The 22464-nt window shown below is 43.8% G+C and overlaps 1 protein-coding gene across 1 annotated transcript in view; it reads left to right on the top strand.

Moving 5' to 3' along the window:
* tecpr1a (tectonin beta-propeller repeat containing 1a) overlaps positions 1–22464 on the top strand; it is an 86581-nt gene that overhangs the window by 24635 nt on the left and 39482 nt on the right. The window contains exons 7-10 of the mRNA XM_078558877.1: positions 326–426; positions 13261–13362; positions 13809–13957; positions 15089–15627. Of these exons, the coding sequence (XP_078415003.1) occupies positions 326–426; positions 13261–13362; positions 13809–13957; positions 15089–15627 (891 nt within the window). The remainder of the gene's footprint in view (positions 1–325; positions 427–13260; positions 13363–13808; positions 13958–15088; positions 15628–22464) is intronic.

Here is a 22464-nt window from a genome sequence, read left to right as displayed (position 1 = left end):
GGACTGCAGTTCAACTGTTGGTCTTGTTGATGATAGCCAGATCAAATCAGTGAAATCATGAGAAAATCTGGACAACTGGAGTTAACTGAAGAGGCCAGAGCGCCTCTGTTCAATGTGGCATGTTAAGGCATCTCTGTTTATATTTTTTCAAACTTAACTTTCCCAAAACCTTTCTGCATGGGCACAGTCCTGCCTTCTAGTATGTTTATTCATAAATTGAAATGCTGCATGTTAATCAAATAACAGCCCCACAACACCGTGCAGTTCTGTTCTGAAAGCCATGCCATGAATGCTATAAGTATGTTTTCTGTTACTTGGTCCATAGGGAATTCTTGGAAGATTGTTGAACCACCAAGCTCTGAAAATGGTCTTGTTCAGGCCTCAGTAGGCGTTAATGTGCTATGGGCTATCACACGGGACAGAAGAGTAAGTACACACTGTAGACGTGTTAAACCAAATATAGTAAATAACATATGCATTAGATTGGAGTTCCTCAGCTGAGATCGGGGAACAAAGCACACCAGAGACTTGAATTCGGGACCTTTGTGACCTGCATGGTCAGTGCTGTAACTACATGTTGCATTTATACAGTGAGCTATCAATGAGGTTGGGGGGATGGGGTTGGTAGGTGGCAGCGGGGATTAGCTGTAGACTTCCAGGGACAATCCCAAAGTATATCTGCTTTCTAAAAGCAATCAATATTCTTAAATAATGCAGAAACCTGTCCCACCATTTGCATACATGCATCTCTTACCATCTTGACATGGAATGGCTAAGGAGACAAATAGAAAAAGACTTGCACTTATATTTTTTTCTTAGGCTGACTTTCGGGACCAAGGCTGACTTACTTACACTCTTGGGTTATGGGTCCTGAGGTGACAATAAAGTCCAATGCTGGATCCGCACACTCTGCCACAGATGGGGCAGGTAGTGTTTGATGAGGCAAGTAGATGAGTTGCTCGGATTTTGGCACACTCCTCCTGCTGATTGCACTTGGCCCGCACCTGGCCCTGTCGGAGACGTTTGAAATGGCTGGCACTTTTGCAGATGCTTCTTCTCCACTTTGGGCAGTCTCAAGCAAGAGATTCCCACAAATTGGTGGGGATGTTGCATTTTTTCAGAGAGTCTTTGAGGACATCCCTGAAATGTTTCCTCTGCCCTCCTGGTAACCACTTGCTGTGACAAAGCTTGGAGTAGAGAGCTTGTTTTGGGAGTCTTGTGTCAGGCATGCGGGTAATGTGGCCCGCCCAATGAGCTGATTAACCATAACCGGTGCCTCGATACTAGGGATGTTGGTCTGAGAGAGGTCACTGATATTGGAGTGCCTATCCTGCCATTGAATTTGCAGGATTTTGTGGAGGCATTGCTGGTGATATTTTCTGGGGATTTAAGATGCCTGCTGTATATTGTCCATGTCTCTGACACATACAGGAGGGCAGGTAGCACTGCAGCCCTGTAGACCATGAGCTTGGTGCTGGGTTTATAGTACCTTTCATGACATTCACAGCTGATGATGTAGTCACTGTTGTTATGTAGGAACTGCAGCAGCTAATTTGTGCATAGCAAGCTCCAAGAAACAGCATTGAGTTAATGATCAGATCATCTGTTTTAGTGATTTTGGTGGAGGGGTAACTGTTAACCACGACGCAGGGCAGAACTCCGCTGCTTTTCTTTGAAATAGTGCAGTGGAATCTTCTACATCCACCTGAGGGAGTAGATGGAGCCTCAGTTTAACATCTCATCAGAAAGACGGCATCTCTGACAGTGCAACATTCCACAGTATTGCGCTGGGAGTGTCAGCCTTGATTTTGTGCCCAGAGGTGACTCAGGAGTGAGTGTGCTGCCACTGAGCTATGGCTGACACTTTAGGAAAAGTAGTAAAAGCATTTGTTATACATATTTGCCTCAAAAAATTGGGTTTGCGTTTGTTCTCTCCATGTTGCTTTTCTGCTATGGAGACTGGTGACCAGTGCACTCCATACTTTCTGGACTATGCAAGAATGGATTGTATGAGCCCCAGATATTGCACCTGCTGATTCCATCACGTCATTTAACCATGTCCTTCAATGCCTTCTGGAGATAATAGTTGTCATAATCGGGGTGCGGTGAAAATAGTGCTTCTGTTACTGGACTAATAATCCAGAAGCTTGGACTAATGATGCAAAGACATGAGTTCAAATCCTACCAAGGCAGCTGAAGGAATGGCCACCAATTAATTAAATAAAATCTGGAGGTAAAGGCTAGTATCATTAATAGTTACCAGATTGCTGAACAAAACCATCAGCTTCATACAAACATATGAACAAACAAAATAGGAGCAGAAGTAGGCCACTCAGCCCATCAAGCCTCCTCTGCCATTCAATAAGATCATGGCTGATCTGCTTGTGTTTCGAGTTCTACATTCCCATCTAGCCCTGATAACCTTTGATTCCTTTGCCCAACAAATCTGTCTACCTCTGCCTTAAAAATATTCAGTGACCCCGTTTCCACTGTCTTTTAAGGCAGAAAGTTCCAAAGTCTCTCAACCTTCTGAGAGGAAAAAAATTCTCTTCATCTCTGTCCTATAAGGGTGACCCCTAATTTTAAAACATTGCCCCCTAGTTCTGGACTCACCCACAAGAGGAAACATTCTTTCCACATCCACCTTGTCAAGACCATTCAGAATTTTATATACTTCAATCAAGTCAACCCCCACTCTTCTAAACTCCAGTGGAAATAAGCCCAGCCTGTCCAACCTATCCTAATAGGACAACCCGCTCATTCCAGATATCGATCTAGTAAACTTCGTCTAAACTGCCTCCAACACATTTACATCCTTCCTTAAATAAGGAGACCAAAACTGCACACAGTATTCAAGATGCGGTGTCACCAATGCCCTGTATAACTGAAGCATAACATCCTTACTTTTATAGAAAATGCTGGAAAAACTCAGCAGGCCTAACAGCATCTGTGGAGAGAAAAAAAAAACACAGTTAACGTTTCAAGTCCGTATGACTCTTCTTCAGAGTTGAAGAGAAGTAAAAATGTGATGAAATTTATACTGTTTAAGTGGGGTGGAGCAGGGGAAGCTGGATAGAAGACCAGTAATAGGTGGAGGGAAAGGGGAGATTGCCAGAGATGTCATGGACAAAAGGACAAAGCGGTGTTAATGATAGTGGTACTGGCTAACGGAGGTGCTGATGGTGGCATTAAGGTCAGAAAGCAGAATGTGATAATAGCAGGACAAGGGTACTCTGGAAAGCACTCTGGAAAGAACAACATGAACAAGTGACGGATGGCCCTTGTGAGGTGGAGTGGGGGGAGGGGACAGTGGTGGGGAAAAAAAATTGAAAATAGGATAAAAGATGGGGATAAAACATGAATAAAAATGAAAATAAATAAAAATTAAAATAAGTGGTTAAAAAATAAGAATGAAAAAAAAATGAAAATGACTATTGAGAAAAGTGGATAAAAAAGGTGGGGGGAGGATGGAGGAGAGAGTTCATGGTCTGAAGTTGTTGAACTCAATGTTAAGTCCGGAAGGTTGTAAAGTGCCTAATCAGAAGATGAGGTGCTGTCCCTCCAGTTTGTGCTGGTCTTCACTAGAACATTGCAGAAGGCCAAGGATGGACATGTGGGCATGCTTATTTTTATTTTTATTTATTTTCATTTTTATTCATTATTTTATCCCCACCTTTTATCCTACTTTCAATCTTTTTTCCACCACTGTCCCCTCCCCCCACCCCACCCCACCCCAACAAGGGCCATCTGTCACTTGTTCATGTTGTTCTTTTCAGAGTGCTTACCCTTGATCTGCTATTATCACATTCTGCTTTCTGACCTTAATGCCACCATCAGCACCTCCTTTAGCCAGTACCACTATCATTAACACCCCTTTGTCCTTTTGTCCATGACATCTCTGGCAATCCCTCCTTTCCCTCCACCTATCACTGGCCTTCAATCCAGCTTCACCTGCTCCACCCGCCTTAAACAGTATAAATTTCATCATATCTTTACTTCTCTTTAGCTCTGAAGAAGAGTCATACGGACTTGAAACGTTAACTCTTTTTTTTCTCTCCACAGATGCTGTTAGACCAGCTGAGTTTCTCCAGCATTTTCTGTTTTTGTTTCAGATTTCCAGCATCCACAGTATTTTGCTTTTATCCTTACTTTTATATTCAATCCTCTTGTAATAAAGGATAGCATTCCATTAGTCTTCTTGATTACATGCTGGACCTGCATGCTAACTTTTTGTGACTCATGCATGAGAACATCTGTACCTCAGAATTCTATAGTCGTTCTCTGTTTAAGTAATACTCTGCTTTTTTTATTCTTTCTGCCAAAGTGAACAACTTCACGTTTTCCCACACTATACGCCATCTGCCAGATTTTGCCCACTCACTCAACGTATCTATATGCTTCTACAAATTCCATATGTCTTCTTCACAACAAACTTTCCTACCTATTCTTGTGTCATCTGCAATTTTAGCTACCATGCCTTCGCTCCCCTCATCTAAGCCATTGATGTAAATTGTAAAAAGTTGAGGCCCAGCACAGACCCCTGCGGAACTCCACTAGTCACATCGTGCCAACAGACAAAGACACATTTATGCATATTCTCGGGCTTCCTGCCAGCCAGCTAATCTTCTATCCACGCAAATATGTTACCCTCTACATCATGAGCATTTATTTTCCACAGTGACCTTTGATGTGGCACCTTATCAAATGCCTCCTGGAAATCCAAATACAGTACGTCTACAAGCTCCCCTTCATCCTCAGCACATGTTACTCCTTCAAGAACTCTAATAAATTGGTTAAACATGATTTTCCTTTCACAAAACCATGCTGACTCTTCCCAATTACTTTGTGTTTTGTAAGTGCCCAGTTATAATCTCTTTAATGATCAACTAAAAGCTTCCCCACGACAGATGTCAAGCTAATTGGCCTATAGCTTCCTGTTCTGCCTGCTTCCCTTCTTGAACAGAGGTGTTATATTTGCTGCTTTCCTGTCTGATGGAACCTTTCCAGAATCTAGGGAATTTTAGAAAATTAACACCAACGCACCTACTACCTCATCAGCCACCTCGGATCCCCAGGATGAAGCCCATCTGGACCCAGAGATTTGTCAACCGCAGGTCCATCAGTTTGATTAGTTCCTCTTCCCTAGTGATTGTAATTTTACCAAGTTCCTCTCCCCCTCCACCTCCAGTTTTTTGTATTCTCTATAGTGAAGACAGAAGCAAAATATTTGTTTATTTCATCTGCCATTTCCTTATTATCTCCTATTAACTCCCCATTCTCACTCTCCAGAGGACCAAAACTCACTTTACCTACTCTTTTCCTATTTAACTACTTGTAGAAACTCTTGCTATCCACGTCTACATTTCTAGCTAGCTTTCTCTCATATTCTACATACAAATATATGAACAAGAAGCAGGAGTAGGCCATTGAGCCCCTTGAGCACACTCCGCCATTTAATAAGATCCAGGCTGATCTGATAGTTAGCTGAAATCTGCATCCCACCTACCCCTGATAACCTATCACCCCCTTGCTTACCAAGAATCTATCCACCTCTGCCTCAAAAATATTCAAAGACTCTGCTTCCATCACCTTTTCAGGAAGTAAGTTCCAAAGACTGATGACCCTCTGAGAGAAAAAATTTCGCCTCATCTCTGTTTTAAATGGGCGACCCCATATTTTTAAACAGTGACATCTAGTTCTAAATTTTTCCAAAGAGGAAACATCCTCTCCACATCAACCTGCCAAGTTCCCTCAGGATCTTACATGTTTCAATCAAGCCATCTCTTACTCTTCTAACCTCCAGCAAGCCTAGTCTGTTCAACTTTTCCTCGTAAGACAACCCGCCCATTCCAGGCATTAGTCTGGTAAACCTTCTCAGAACTGCTTCCAATGCATTTGTATCCTTCCTTAAATAAGGTGACCAAAACTGTACACAGTACTCCAAATGTGATCTCATTAATGTCCTGTACAACTGAAGCATAACCTCCCTACTTTTATATTAAATTCTCCTCGCAATAAATGATAATTCTATTAGCTTTCCTAATTACTTGCTGTACTTGTATACTACTCTTTTATGATTCATGCACTAGGACACCCAGATCTCCATGCACCTCAGAGCCCTGCAGTCTCTCACCATTTAGATAATATGTTTCTCTTTTATTTTTCCTGCCAAAATGGACAATTTCACATTTTCCCACATTATACTCCATTTGCCAGATCTTTGCCCACTCACTTAACCTATCTATCTTTTTGTAGCCTCCTTATGTCCCCTTCACAACTTACTTTCCTAGCTATCTTTGTGTCATCAGCAAATTTGGAAACCATCCTTTCATCCAAGTCATTTATATAAATTGTAAACAGTTGAGGTCCCACACTGGTCCCTGCGCACACCACTCAATACATCTTGCCATTCTGAAAAGGACCCATTGATGCCTACTCTCTGCTCCCTCCTTGTCTTTCTCCTGATTAACCTTTTAGTTATTCTCTGCCATTCTTTATATTCTGACCAATTATCTAATCTTTGCACAGTTATATGCCTTTTCCTTAAGTTTGATGCTTTTCCTAACTTCTTTAGTTAACCACGGATGGCCGGTTCTCCCTTTAGAATTTTTCTAAATTAGTAGGAATATGTTTATTCTGAGTATTCTGAAATATCCCCTTAAATGACTGCCACTGCTTCTCTATTGATCTATCTCATAACCTAGTATCCCAGTTAGGTTCAGCTAGCTCAGTTTTTATGCCCACATAGTTTCCCTTATTTAAGTTTAAAATACTAGGCTTAGACCCGCTCTTCTCCCTTTCAAACTGGATGTAAAATTCAATGATATTGCGGTCGCTGCTACCTAGGGGTTTCTTTACTATGAGGTCATAAATTAATCCTATCACATTACACAATATCAAGTCTAATATACCCTGCTCTCTGGTTGGTTCCAGAACGTGCTGTTCTAAGAAATTATCTTGAAAGCATTCTATGAATTCATCATCCAGGCTACTACTGCCATTCTGATTTTTCCAGTTTATATGTAGATTAAAGTCACCCATGATTTTGCTGTCCCTTTATCACAAGTACAAATATTTCTTGTTGTATACTTTGTCCTACATTGTGGTTACTGTTAGTTACTGTAGACCACTCCCACTAGTGATTTCTTTCCCCTACTATTCCTCATCTCCACTCAAACCAATTCTACATCCTGATCTTCTAAACCAAGGTCATCTCTAACTATTGTACAAATGCCATCCTTGATTAACAGTGCTACCTTTACCTAGTTTCCTATTCTTCTTGAATGTTATATACCCCTCACTATTCGGGACCCAATCCTTGTCATCCTGCAGCCAAGTCTCCATTGTGGCTATCAGATCATATTTATTTACTTCAATATGCATTATCAACTCATTTACTTTGTTATGAATGCTCTGCGCATTCAGATACGGAGTCTTTAGCTTTGTCTTTTTGTTACCTTTGTAACATCTATTCTTGATTCTTGGTGCATTCTTAGGTTTTTACTCTCTGTCCTTTCCCGCCATTCTCTGACCCTCATTTCCCATATTACTATTTTCCTCTCTTACCTTGTCTCTACACTTTGATATACCACATATTTCTATATTTGATCCATTGACCCCTCAGTATTTAGTTTAGAGCCCTCTCTACTTCCCTAGTTATGTGGTTCGCAAGAACATCGATCCCAGCATGGTTCAGGTGTAGACTGTCCCAACGGTATAGCTCCCACTTTCCCCAGTACCGGTGCCAGTATCTCACAAACTGGAATACACTTCTCCCACACCAGTCTTTGAGCCACGATTTCATCTCTCTAGTTTTATGTATCCTATGCCAATTTGCGGATGACTCAGGTAATAATCTAGAAATTATAACCTTTGAGGTTCTGCATTTGAATTTAGTACCTAGCTCCTCATATTCCCTATGCAGAACCTCTTTTCTAGTTCTACCTCTGTCGTTGGTACCCACATGGACCATGACAACTGGATCCTCCCCCCTCCCACAGCAAGTTCCTCTCCAACCCTGAGCAGATGTCCCGAACTCTGGCACCGGGCAGGCAACACAGCCATCTGGACTCTCACTCTTTGCTGCAGAGAACAGTGTAAATCCCCCTCACTATACTGTCCCTTACTACCACTACCTTCCTTTTTGCTTCCTTCACTCGAATGGCTTCCTGGTGCCATGGTCAATTTGCTCATCCACCCTGCAGCCCCCGCTCTCATGCAAACAAGCTGAGAGAAGCTCAAGCCTATTGGACAATTGCAGAAGCTCAGACTCCTACACTCCTGCCCTCTGGGTCCTCTTATCTGCCTCACTCGCAGTCACACCTTCCTGTCCCTGACCACTGACCAAATCAAAAGACCCTATCCTAAGTGGTGTGACTGCCTCCTGTTACAAAGCATCCAGGTAACTTTCCCCCTCCCTGATGTGTCATAGACTCTGCAGCATAGTCTCCAGCTCCATGACTCTGAGCCAAAGTTCCTCGAGCCGCAAACACTTACTGCATATGTGTTTGCCCTGGATCACAGTGTTATCTAGTAGCTCCCACATGCTCTAGCCTTGACCTATCACCTGCTCTGCCATCCTTAATGTGTTTTAAACAATTACTTAATTATATTATTCACTTATTTATGTTGCTTTTTATATATTGTATGAACTTTACCACCAATTTTTGTACTAATTTAAACCTTAGGGATAGAATAGAACTTAACCATCTACCACTTACTCACCAAACAGCTAGCTTCTTTCCCTATAGTAGAGTAAGAACCAATTCCTACAGGGTGAGAAATATAGAAAAATGAAATGAACACCATCCTTCCCTCCCTTCACTGAACTCCCCCACTCACCAAACTCCAACTCTGTTTCCTCAACTGCACTCCATTTTCTTCACTTCTCCTTTAGGGAAGGAAATCTACCTATATGTAACTCCAGACCTGCAGCAATGTGGTTGACTCTTAACTACCCTGTGAAATGCCCTAGCAAGCCTGTATTCAAGAAGGGAGTTTACCACCACCTTGTCAAGGGTAATTAAGGATGGGCAATAAATGTGGGCTTTACCAGTGACGTTCACATCTCATTAATTAATTAAAACAAAAAACTTTACCAGAAAGTAACAATGCTAAATAATCTCCTTCTGCTTCTGGAATAATACAACTGGTGTGTTCTCATTTTATTTAATCTGTTCTCTGACAATTTATGGGCCCTCTTGTGAGTCAGGCTTCATGACCCGTTTTCAAAATGTATTGGTAACATCATAATTTATGTACTCCCCCAATATGTCATCCATCCTCAGCATTCACTTCCATATAAAGTTGTTCATTGTACCTGATATTTAAACACTCTGCTTCTTAAAATCTGCTTGATTTTGTGGATGTATGGAGACTCATAAATATTGGGAAGACCAACTTCTTTGTCTCAGATCCCTGCCACAAACTCTCTTCCCTTGCCGCCAACTCCATCCCACTCCCTGGTTAAGAAATGCCTTGCTTTTAACATTTTCATCTTTGTCTTCCAATCCCTCCATGGCTATGCCTTATCCATCTCTATAAGATCTAGGCATACAATGCTCCGATATATCTGCATCCAATTCTGGCCTCTTGTGCATCCCCCATTTTAATCTCACCACTGTCGGTGGCCATACTTCCAGTTGCCTAGCCCCAAGCTCTAGAATTCCTTCTTATTCCTCTCGACCTCTGTACCTCCCTCTCCTCCTTTAAGATGCTAGTTAAAACCTACTTCTTTGACCAAGCTTTCTGTCATGTACCCTAACATCTCTTTAGGTGGCTTGGTGTCAAATTTTGTTTCATAGCACTCATAGAAACACAGAAAATAGGAGTAGGTCATTCGGCCCTTCGAGCCTGCTCCACCATTCAATATAATCATGGCTGATCCTCTGTCTCAACGCTGTACTCCCGCGCTCTCCCCATACACCTTGATGCCTTTAGAGTCCAGAAATCTGACCTTCCTTCTTAACTATATTCAGTGATTTGACCTCCGCAGCTTTCTGTGGTAGAGAATTCCATAGGATCACCACCCTCTGAGTGAAGGGGTTTCTCCGCATCTCAGTCTTAAATGGTCTACCCCATATCCTGAGACTGTAACCCCTTGTTCTAGACCCCCCTGCCAGAGGAAATATTGTCCCTGCATCCAGTCTGTCCAGCCCTGCCAGAATTTTATATGTTTCAATGAGATTTCCCCTCATTCTTCCAAACTCCAGTGAATACAAGCCTAGTCAGCCCAATCTTTCCTCATATGACAATCCTGCCATCCCAGGAATCAGCCTGGTGAACCTTTGTTGCTCTCCCTTTATGGCAAGAATATCCTTTCTAGGGTAAGGAGACCAAAACTGCACACAATACTCCAGGTATGGTCTCACTAAGGCCCTGTACAGCTGCAGTAAGACATCCTTGCTCCTGTACTCAAGTCCTCTCATAATGAAGGCCAACATACCATTTGCCTTCTTAACTGCTTGCTGCACCTGCATGCTTGCTTTCAGTGATTGGTGTACAAGGACACCCACGTCCCTTTGTACATCAACATTTCCTAATCTATCACCATTTAAGTAATAATCTGCCGTTCTGTTTTTCCCACCAAACTTATCCACATTATACTGCATCTGCCATGTGTTTGCCCACTCACTCAACCTGTCTAAATTGTCTTGAAGCCTCTAAACATCCTCCTCATCGCTCATATTTCCACCAAGTTTTGTGTCATCAGCAAACTTGGAAATATTACCTTTGGTTCATTGATATATATTGTGAATAGCTGGGGCCCAAGCACTGATCCCTGCGGTACCCCACTAGTCACCACCTGCCACTCCGAAAAAGACCCATTTATTCCTACTCTGTTTCCTGTCTGCTAATCAATTCTCAATCAGTGCCAATATATTACCCCCAATCCCATTTACTTTAATTTTACACACTGACCTCTTATGCGGGACTTTATCAAAAGCTTTCTGGAAATCCAAATACACCACATCCACTGGCTCTCCCTTATCTATTCTGTTAGTTACATCCTCAAAAAGCTCCAGTAGGTTTGTCAAACATGTTTTCCCTTTCATAAATCCATGTTGACTTTGTTTAATCCTGTTTATATTTTCTACGTGTTCTGTTATCACATCCTTTACAATAGACTCTAGCATTTTCCCTACTGCTGATGTTAGGCTAACTGGTCTGTAATTCGCTGCCTCCTTTTTTAAATAGTGGGGTTACATTTGTCACCTTCCAATCTGCTGGGACTGTTCCAGAATCTACAGAATTTTGGAAGATGACAACCAATGCACCCACTATTTCTATGGCCACCTCCTTTAGTACCCTGGGATGTAGATTATCGGGCCCTGGGGATTTATCAGCTTTCAGTCCCATTAATTTATCCAACACTATTGTTTTAGTAATACTAATTTCCATCAATTCCTCCTTCTCACTGGACCCTTGGTTCCTTGTGACTGTATTAAAGGCACCATGTGAATATGTGTCGTTGTCAAATACCTCTTTTGAAATTGCCAGCCTTTGTGTAACTTATTTTTGCTTTGATCATCAGATGTAATGCAAATAAATAATTTTATATGCTTGCTTTATTTCCATGTTGCCCACTCCTCTAAAATCATTTTTTGGGATGCCCTCTTTCTCATTCCCATTGACTCTGGTTTTCAATCCATGTTCAAAACTTGTTTGATCATTTCTGAAGTACCTCTTGGAATTTCTTTTCTCTGTTGCAGTCTTGGGTGCTTTATCAGTTTCCCATGTTCTAGAACCAAACTTACTTGTCATAATAAATTAATATTGAAAAAATATGTTTTTAATAAATGATTGAGACTAATTAAAGGGAATAAATTACAAAGTTGAACTATATCATGTAGTGCAGTCTTTTATATATCAAAGACCATAGGAGCCCATGAATACTTTTGATCTAACCTGACTTTGATGTATCTAGTTTTCTGCTCCTAATTTGGGCCTATTATCTTGCGATTTCAGCCATGTTCTGAGGCAGTACACATGTTTTTATTTTGTCCCCAAGTGTCGTCCATTTCACTCTCAATGATTGTTGTAGCCTGTTTTCTAACTCGCACCAAGTCTTGCTCACCCATCATCCTTGCGCTCGCTGATCCATTTTGACGCTTCATCCGGTGACATCTTGATTTTAAAATTTTCATCCTTGTTTTCAAATCCTTCCATGGCCTTGTCCGCTCCTTATGTCTGTAGCCTCCTCCAGCCCTTCAACTCTCTAAGATACTCCTCCAGTTCTAGCCTGTTGAGAAGCCTCGATTTTCATTGCCTCAATGTTGGCCGTCATGCCTTAAGCGACTTAGATCTTGAGGTCTGGAATTCCCTCCCTAAGGTTCTCTACCTCTCGCTCCTCCTTTAAGACACTTATTAAAACTTACCTCTTTGGCCAAGCAACTGTCCAAATATCTCCTTACGTGGCTCAGTGCCAATTTTTGTTTGATAATGCTCCTGACTTGGCACTCTACAGCCTTGGACTTAACATTTGAGTTCAACAATTTTAGGTCATAACCCGCCTCTATTTTGTTTCATGTTTTTTTTGTTGCAGGTTCAATTTTTTCTTGTTTCTTTCTTTATTCCTTCACTTTGCATTCAGACAGTTATCCTACCATTCACAGCTCATCTGGACATTTTTTGTTTCTTTTCCTGTCCCATTACCACTTCCTTTGGCTTTTGTACCATGAAACCATTTGTCATTTAATCTGTCCTGTCCTCCACCTTATCACAGACCTTCCCTTTTGTTTTTCCTGCCCCTTCCCCCTTCCACTTGCTCAAAACCTGTTACGTTACTATCTTTCTATCTTTCCTCAGTTCTGATGAAGGATCATTGACCTGAACTGTTAACTCTGTTTCTCTCCATAGATGCTGCCTGACCTGCTGAGTATTTTCAGCATTTTCTGCTTTTATTCCATGCAACCCACCATATCTGTGCTGGCTCTTTTGAAAGAGCTATCCAATTAATTCCACTCCCCTGACCTTTCCTCTGCAAATTTCTACTTTTCATCTATATATCCAATTCCCTTTTGAAAGTTACTGTTGAATCTGCTTTCCACCACCCCTACAGATATTGAATTCCAAATCACAAAATAAGAAAATTCTCCCCATCCCTCCTCTGGTTATTTTGCCTTTTATCCTAAATTTGGTTATTGTTCCTCCTGCCAGAGGAAACAGTTTCTCTCTGTCTACTCTATCAAAACTCCTCATAAATTTGAGCACTTTGTCAATATATACGTAACTTTGCAAGCTGTGTTTATCTGTCACTAGGTTTGGTTTCGAAGAGGTGTCTGTTCCGAAAACCCTGTGGGAACAGGATGGATTTGTATGAATATAGAAATGGTGATGGTGAATGTGGGATTAAATGATCAGGTATGAATAATGCTGCACATCCTTTATGACAGAGCTCTTGTTTTTTAAGACCAGTTGAATGTTGGACTTAAAGCGCTAAAACGACACAAAGCTATATTCCGCTACTTCAGAAGCAAATACATTTTAACAATGCAATTTGTTTTCACGTTTTAAACATCCCCAATTTCATTTACAGCATCATTTACTTACTTTACTTTATTCCTAAATTCTTTTAAAATTATTTTCAAATTATTTTTGATCAATTCTTTTCGGTAGGAGGATTGTTCTGAGTGTTGCATAATTATATTAACTAAATTCAGCTTTGAATATGTCAATATAATATAACATATTGTCAATATGTTACTGTACCCAAACACTTTGAGTTGCTGATTGGGTCAAAATCAAATTGGACAACAAGCTGTACTACGCGTTGCTTACACCCAATTTCTTTCCCATTCTAATCCAAGGTATGGGGAATTAGGTATGAAGATCGTAATATCTACTTTCGTCACGGAGTGACACCTACTGAATATAGTGGAAAGGCTTGGAAAGTAATCGTAGTGAACAGAGAGTATGACCGAGCTTCTCATACTGGCAGTGTTACCAGTCTTGCAAGGTACAGTAACCCATCAAAAAAAAGGATTTACAGCATGTGCTGACTTTGTGTTTTATAATTGCCATTTAAAAGTTGCAAAGTAAACAATAATCACTTGTAGGAAGGAACATAGGAACAGAAGGAGGCCAGTCAGACCCTCAAATATATATTCAGTTAAATAAGGGCTGATCTGTGACATAACTCTATAAACCCGCCTTGGTTCAATAACCTTATTACTGATACCCACAAAAATCTATTCACCTCGGTTTTTGAAATTTTTAATTGACCCCCAATCTCAACATCATTTTGGGGAGAGAATTGCATCTTGCCAGTACCTTTTGTGTGAAGAACTGCTTCTTGACATCACCACTGAATGGTGTGACTCTAATTTTATGGTTAAGCCACCTTGTTTTGGATTCTTTCACACCAGAGGAAATATTTTCTCTCTATATCTACCTTATCAAATCCTTTAATTGCATTAAACACCCAGCTCACAATTCTGAGAAACCATCTCAAGTGAGCAATTGTAACACCACATCAGCCTGGCATGTTACCCATTGACACATGAAATATTTGTTACTAATCCCATGGTCTACTATTGTCTTCATGCACGGTTTTACTACTGATAGACACAGGCCACTATGTTTATCTCTACCCTTGTGAAGGGTCGGTTAGTAATCGACACAAAAAGGAACTGTGCTTTTGATATTTCTGGTCATCAATGACGATGGATTACACATCTTCCACCACTGGTCAAATATTCCATAATATTTAACTGTTCCCGTGAAGAAAACAGAAAAATCCTTTCCACGTTCATTGAGTATTCTTTGATTGTAGATAATATGTCATAGAACTTTATAGCACAGGAGGTCATTTGACCCATTGTGCCTGTGCTGGCTCTTTTGAAAGAGCTATCCAATTCGTCTCCCACTCCCCTGTTCTTTCCCCAGAGCCCTGCAACTTTTTCCTCCTTCAAGTATTTATCCAATTTCCTTTTGAAATGTACTATTGAATCTACTTCCACCACCCTATCAGGCAGTGTATTCCAGATCATATCAACTCGCTGTATAAATTAGTTTCTCCTTATCTCGCTTCTGGCTCTTTTGCCAATTACCCATAAATGCTTTTACTTTGTTTCTCCTTTCATTTTAGCGCTGGCTGTTTTTTTGGTGATGAAGTTAGATTACCTTCCCAAGCTTCCACGAGCAGCGAAGTCGATTTCCCCTCAGAAATGGACAAACTGGCAAAGAAAACTGAAAGCATTCTTGAAACAATTGGTGAGAGTGCAATTTGTCCTCATGCCAGTGGAGACGGAGACATTGCTTCCGGTCCTGCCATCGAGAAAAAATGTGCTGATGTTGAGAGTGTATTTGAGACCATCCCTTTAATGGAAGCATCTTCAGAAAAATGGACACAGTCTGTTGCTCAACCTTGTGTTGCCCGATCTCAATATTTGACAGACCATGGGGGTGCTCTGCGGGATGGTGCTGAATTGGTCATCGCACGCTCAGACTCAAACACAATGACCTCTGATCTGGCTGAAACATCCAGTGTTTCTTCCGTAGGCACCTATCCTTTTGGAATTGAAGAGCATTACGTGTCTGATGAGCACCCACTCTGGGCCTGGCTCAGTGGAGGAGGTTGTGATGTCGGAGTTCACACCCAGCTGAACTGGTTCACCACCCAGTCAGGTAGTGAGTCACTTTTATGTTGTTCTTGTTGTCAGTACTGCTCCTGAGCACATGCAGCCAGTAATAGTGATCATGCACTTATAGATATAATGCACCAATGGTAATTGCATCTCTCCTCAGTGACACAGTATATCCTTAACATATTTTATTCATTGAATGACGCATATGACAGTTCTCCGTCCCTCCTTCAGTTTATCATCTGCTGAAACCCTAACCCGTGCTTTTGTTGCCTCCAGGCTCAAATATTCCAGTGCTCTAGTGGCCAGCCTCCCACCTTGCACCCTCTGTAAACCTGAAGTCATCTAAAATTCTGCTATCCCACATCCTAACCCACAGCAGGCGCTGTTTACCCATCACCCACTATGTTGACTGTCCTACATTGACGCCCGGCCCAGCAACATTCTAAAAAATGGCTTCAAACTAAGCTGAGAATACGACAAAGGAGATACTGATTGAAACTAGTGGAAGGCAAATTCATATAATGTAATGGAGGCAAAATCTCTGGAATCATTTAAGAACCAATTAGACACCATATTGGACTAGGGAACATAGCCTAAAAATTAGAGCCAGGTGTTTAGGGAATGAAGTTAAGGAACAATCTCAAAGAGTGATAGAAGTTTGGAACTCTCTTCTGCAAATGGCAGTTGATGCTGGGACAACTGTGATTTTAAATCTGAGAATGATGGATTTTTGTTAACTGAAGGTATTAAGAGATAAAGGGCAAAAGCAAAAATGTCAAGTTAGGTCGCAGATCAGTCATGGTCTCTTTATTAAACAGTGGAACAAACTCGAGGGGCTAAATGGCCAACGACTATCATTGTGTTCCTATGATGGCGATTGTAGTCTTTTTGAATGGATGAGTTAAAATGGACTAAAGATTGTTTTTATACTGATCTTCTAACCACTCTTCTAATCACTGCTGCCACTTTAATCCTAAATGTCTGGCAAAATAATGTATCCCACAAAATGAAATCTTGAAGTTCAGAAGCACAACTTTGATTATGCTCCTGGGGCAGGATTTTCCCCTTGTCGGGTGGGCGTGGCAGGCAGGCCTGGGAGTGGCCGCGATCAGACCCCGATCACGATTTCACACTGGCGGGCCAGTTAAGGCCTGCCCAGTGTGCAATGCAGCTCCGCACTGACCGGGAAGGGCCGAATGGAGGCCTGTCGGCCGCAGGGTCCATTGGCGACCTGGCGACCAGTTTAAAAATGGCCCAGGCAGCCTCAGAAAGGCTGCTAGGGAAGGACGCCTGTCTGTCATTGTAACAATGGAATAGAGTGAGGCTGCAAATGCCAGGCGGGAGGGCAGGTCAGGTGGGCACTCAGCCTCTGCTTTTCTGATGAGTGCCTCGTAGTCCTCCTGGAGGAGGTGGCTGCCAGGAGGGACTCCCTTTTCCCCAGAGATGGGAGGACGAGGCCACCGCACCTCACCAAGAGGGCATGGGAGGAGGTGGCAGCACTGGTGAGCAGCCATGATGTGGTGCAGCACACATGGGTGCTGGGCCGGAAGTGCTTCCATGAACTGCTGCGCTCAGGAAGAGTGAGTACCATGTTGGCATGGATCAGTACGCAGAAGTGTTAAGGTGTGGCTGTCCGTCCGTGGGCCTCAGGGGGGCTAGTGCCTGTGTGCCAAATGTCAATGACGCCAGAGCTGGCCAAGGGGGTGAGCCATGGCTGCTTGGACTGAGTGCCTTGCAGCTCGAGGGCCATGACTCTCATGTGCCCTGTGAGGTGTTCCTCAGCTGGAGGTGGCCAGGCTGCAATGGCACTGCAGGTAGATAGTAGACTAAACAATGCTCCTCTGCCCTTTCAGGAGAAGACAAGCCATAACCAAGCCAAGAGGGCACATATAGATGGAGGCCCGCCCAGCCTGCTGCTGCTCTCCCGGTTCGAGCATAATGCCCTGGAGCTGGAGAGCCAGCATGCTCCCCGTGCAACCGGGCATGGAGAGGCGGGGTGCTAGTGCGCAGTACATAGAGGTGAGACTTCAGATTGTGCAACCATTCTAGTGTAGTCTCTTCATTGATGGGAGCCTTGAACCTGGAGCCCCCATTGATCATTGAAAAACGATGGCACCGTGATGCAGATCTCATTGTCTCACCAGGGTGCCTGGCATGCACAGTGACAGTGTGATGATTTTAACTAATGACATGTCCTCCTTCTCCCTTTTAGGTTCGCCAGCAGGTGTCCAATCTGCAGACCCCAAAGGGGTCACCCCTGACACTGGAGGACCACCGGGCGTCATTTTCACCTGCGTCACACCCACTCTCTGAACCAGGCACGAGTGCAGATACCAGCACCTTGGTTGGCATTAGTTCGGCAACTAGTATTTCGGTGCACATTGGTGAGAGCACTTCACAGTCGCTTGAGGCACAGGCGGAGGCAGAGAGTGCCCAGGGCGCCCGCAGTCAGAGGACTGCAGGGGACCAGGACGATGCTCAGTCGAAGGCTGATGATAAGCCTCTGGAGTTGTCCATTAGGTGGCAAATGCTGGATGTCGAGATGTGCGGGAGGATCTGGCGGAGATCCATGAGGGTCTGCTCAGGTATCCTAGCTAGGTGCCCGTCCATCAATGGTGTGCAGGGAGGGCCACAGCAAGCTCACATTGGCAAATGAGCAGCCTGTTGTCCCTGCAGGCTCCTCTCAAGGTGCTCTGGATGATGGCAGCAGTTCCTCCACCCCTCTACCAGTGACCGTGGCACCTGATGAGGCTGCGGCTACTGGGGAGATGCCAAGCGTGGCACTGGCCCTTCCCTCCCAGGTGGGCCCAGCACAGGCTCCACTGGCCAGAGAACGACCGCCAAGGTCATCAAGGCCAATAAGACTGTAGGGTCAGCAGGCCGTCTCCATTGCCGGTGCCAGCGAGAGGGGAACACGTAGACTAGCACTCGCAAGCGCAAGTTAAAGGTACCATGCGCACCAGAGGGACAGATTACAGTTGATTTTATGTTCATTTATGTTTAATTTATGTATACTGGTCTGGGAATGAAGACCAGAGAAGTTTATGTAAATAGATTGTAATTGTCAAAATGAGATAAATTTTGTTTCTGTCGTCATGACCTGAATATGCTTCACCTTTTTATTTTATTGGTGCAGGGTATGCCAGTATGTAATGCTGGACGTATGTGGCTCTGAACTTTATTGTACAGGTAGTGAGTGTTCTTTGTGTTCAAATGACAGGGCCTTTCAAACAGCTGGGTTGGAGGAGGCAGCCCTGGCGTGCATTTGGAGCTGATCTTTGGTAGCCTAGTTGAAGGAGTGTTGGATCAAGGTGTCCCTGCCTCCCTGGAGGTTACCAAAGTCTGTCTCCATGCCCTCAGCTTTCTTCTCACTGTACTCATCTTCGGACTCACTACTGGAGTCATCATCTGTGACCTGTGCAGCTGCGTCAAGATTCCCTTCCTCTAGTGGGTCTCCCATTGCCAGTGCCAGATTGTGGAGAGGGCAGCATGCAACCAAGATCAGTGACACTCACTCTGAGGGGTATTGTAGTGCTCCGCCTGAACGGTCCAGGCATCAGAAGCACACATTGAGAAGACCTATGGTCCTCTCTGCCATCGCCCTTATGGAGGCATGACTCGTATTGTAATGCCTCTGTTCTTGGGTGGCGGAGAGCCGTCATGAGGAGGTGGTGACATAGTGGTATTGTCACTGGACTAGTAATCCAGAGATCCAGGGGAATGTTCTGGGGACTTGGGTTCAAATCCCACCAAGGCAGACGGCGGAATTTGAATTCAATAAAAATCTGGAATTAAAAGTCTAATGATGACCAATGAACAAGGGCAATTGGGTAATAAATGCTGGCCTAGCCAGAGATGCCCACATCCTATGAACAAATATATTAAAAAATGAGCCACCTCTTCAACAGATAGCCCTTGTCACCCAGCAGCCATCCACCCAGCCAGGCTGGAGCACTGAAGAGCCTCTGCACCTGGGAGTGTCTCAGGATGTACGCGTCATGGGAGCTGCCAGGGTACCTTACACACACTTGCAGAATCTGCATCCTGTGGTCACAAACTACCTGCATGTTCATGGAGTGGAATGCCTTCCTGTTGACGAAGGCACCTAGCTGGCGCATTGATAACCACGTGTGCATTCGATGGCACCCTGGATATGGGAGAACCCAGCAATCACTGCAAAGCCTCTGGTTCGCTCAGCCTGGCTGGCCTTGTCCTTAGGGTGAAGAATTAAGGTCAGGACCTGCCTGAACAGAGCTTCTGTCACCAGCTTGACGCAACTGCGGACAGCTGATTGGGAGATTCCACACAGATCCCCCACTGAGCCCTGGAAAGAGCCAGAGGCATAAAAGTTGAAGGCCACTGTAACCTTCAGAGCTACTAGCATGGGGTATCCACCCACAGAGTCGGAGCTGACCTCAGGCCCAATCATCTGGCAAAAGGAGGCGACGGAGTCCTTTGAGAAGCGGAGCATCCTTTGACTTTGTACCTCAGACATATTGAGGTAGCTGCATCGCTACCTGTAAACCGTGGCAACAGGATAGTGGCGTCTTCTGCGGCCCCTCCGCCTTGGACTACCTGCTGGCCCTGCATCCGTTGTGGCTGCGTCTCTCCTCCCACCGGTCCCTCCCCTGGAAGCTGCGTGGCCTCCTCTCTCTTCTGCCCCTCTCTTCCCCCTCAGAGGAGGTGGCACCAGCAGAGACCACAATCCCTATTACCAGGGTAAAAGAAGGCTGTCTGATACCTGGAAGGGTCCACACTGTCTGAATCCTCCGGGGACCTGGCAGACAGCAATGAGTCCTGAAATGAGGCCTGGAAATGCTAACAATGAAGCCCCAAACAGAGATGAAGCTGCCAAAAACCAATAAGCAACCAGCTGCAAACTATCTCCAAAACTGCTCACTACTCACACTGGCAATGCTGCTGACCCTTTTTATCCCACCCTTGGGTGAGGTTTGTGAAAATATCAGCTGTCCGTTTTGTCCGTGCGGCAAGCAGAAAATTGCACAGGTGAGGTAAAATCACAGATAATTGGACTGTTAAGTGCCTTAAGTGGCCTGTTAATTATTGGTGGGCGCCGCTCTGGCAACCGCGTGCGTCCATCGAGCAAAACATCGTGCAAGTGTGCAATGATGTCAGGACACTCACCCAATGTCATCGCACACTATTTTTACTCCCGTTTGGGTCGGGCGCACACCCGTATGTGGAACGAAAGGTTCTGCCCCTGTTGTTTTAAGGAGAAAAACATTCAGTTTTACCTTACCACTGACCATAAGATGTAGGAGCAGAAGTAGGCCATTCAGCCCATCGAGTCTGCTCCGCCATTCAATGAGATCATGGCTGATCTAATAATCCTCAACTTCATTTTCCTACCTTTTCCCCATAACCCTTGATTCCCTTACTGATTTAAAATCTGTCTATCTCAGCCTTGAATATTCTTAACAACCCAGTCTCTACACCCACCTGGCGGTAAAGAATTCCACAGATCGACTACCCTCTGAGAGAAGAAACTCCTCCTCATCTCTGTCTTAAGTGGGCATCCACTTACTCTGTGATTACTCCCTCTGGTCCTAGACTCTCCACAAGGGGAAACAACCTCTCAGCATCTACCCTGTCAAGCTCCCTAAGAATCTTATGTTTCAATAAGGTCGCCTCTCATTCTTCTAAACTCCAATGAGTACAGGCTCAACTGACTCAACCTCTTCTCATAAGAAAATCCTCCATCCTGGGATTAACCTAGTGAACCTTCCCCGTCGGGCAGGCGAAGAGCCCGAGCGGCCTTCCACGGGCGGGATGAGGTTTTCTGAAGCTTTTATAAAATAAATAAACAAATTTTCCAAACTTCACAAACATGTCCCAGCTTATGTGACACTGTCACAGGAGGGGACATGTTGAAATAAATTTTTACTTCATTTATTTAAATGTTTTAAAATCTAATCAATCTCCCTGAGGCTGTACTGTGCCTTAGGGAGATTGCTGCAATCTTTCGCGTGCATGCGCGAGAAAGTGCAGGCCCCGACTCTCCCTCCTCCCCCCACCCACACAGGTAGTACTGACCGCTACCGGCCACGTGTTACACTGGGCGGGCCTTAATTGGCCCGCCCACATAAAATGGCAGCACGCAGTCAATCGCAGGTGGCGATCGGCTCCACGCCCACTCCCACCCAGCCCGCCATAGGAAAAACTCTCCCCATATTCTATCTGCCACGTTTTTGCCCACTCACTTAACCTGTCTATATCTCCCTGTAGACTCTGTGTCATCCTCACTACTTGCCTTCCCACCTATTTTTGTGTCATCCGCAAACTTAGCGATAGTACATTCATTTCCATAATCCAAATCATTAATATATATTGTAAATAATTGTGGCTCCAGCACTGATCCGTGTGGCACTCCACTAGTTACAGGTTGCCATCCTGAAAATAACACCCCCCCACCCCCCATATCCCAACTCTCTGTCTTCTATTAGTTAGCCAATCCTTTATCCATGCTAATATACTACCTCCAACATCATGGGCTCTTATCTTATTAAGTAGCCTTATGTGTGGTACCTTATCAAATACCTTTTGGAAATCCAAATATATTACATCTGCTGGTTCCCCTTTATCTATCCTGCTTGTTACCTCCTGAAAGAATTCTAATAAATTTGTCAGGCCTGATTTCCCCTTCATAAAGCCATGCTGACTCTGCTTGATTAGATTATGCTTTTCTAAATACTCTGCTCTTACATCCTTTATAACAAACTCCAACATTTTCCCAATGACAGATGTTAAGCTAACTGGCCTATAGTTACCTGTTTTTGTCTCCCTCCCTTTTTGAATAAGGGTGTTACATTGGCAGTTTTCCAATCCTCTGGGACTTTTCCAGAATCTAAGGACCCTT

This window comes from Cetorhinus maximus, chromosome 15 (assembly GCF_964194155.1).
Source record: "Cetorhinus maximus chromosome 15, sCetMax3.hap1.1, whole genome shotgun sequence".
Lineage (NCBI taxonomy): Eukaryota > Metazoa > Chordata > Chondrichthyes > Lamniformes > Cetorhinidae > Cetorhinus > Cetorhinus maximus.
Note: the sequence above shows the minus strand (reverse complement) of the source record. Positions and strands in the feature narration are given on the sequence as shown.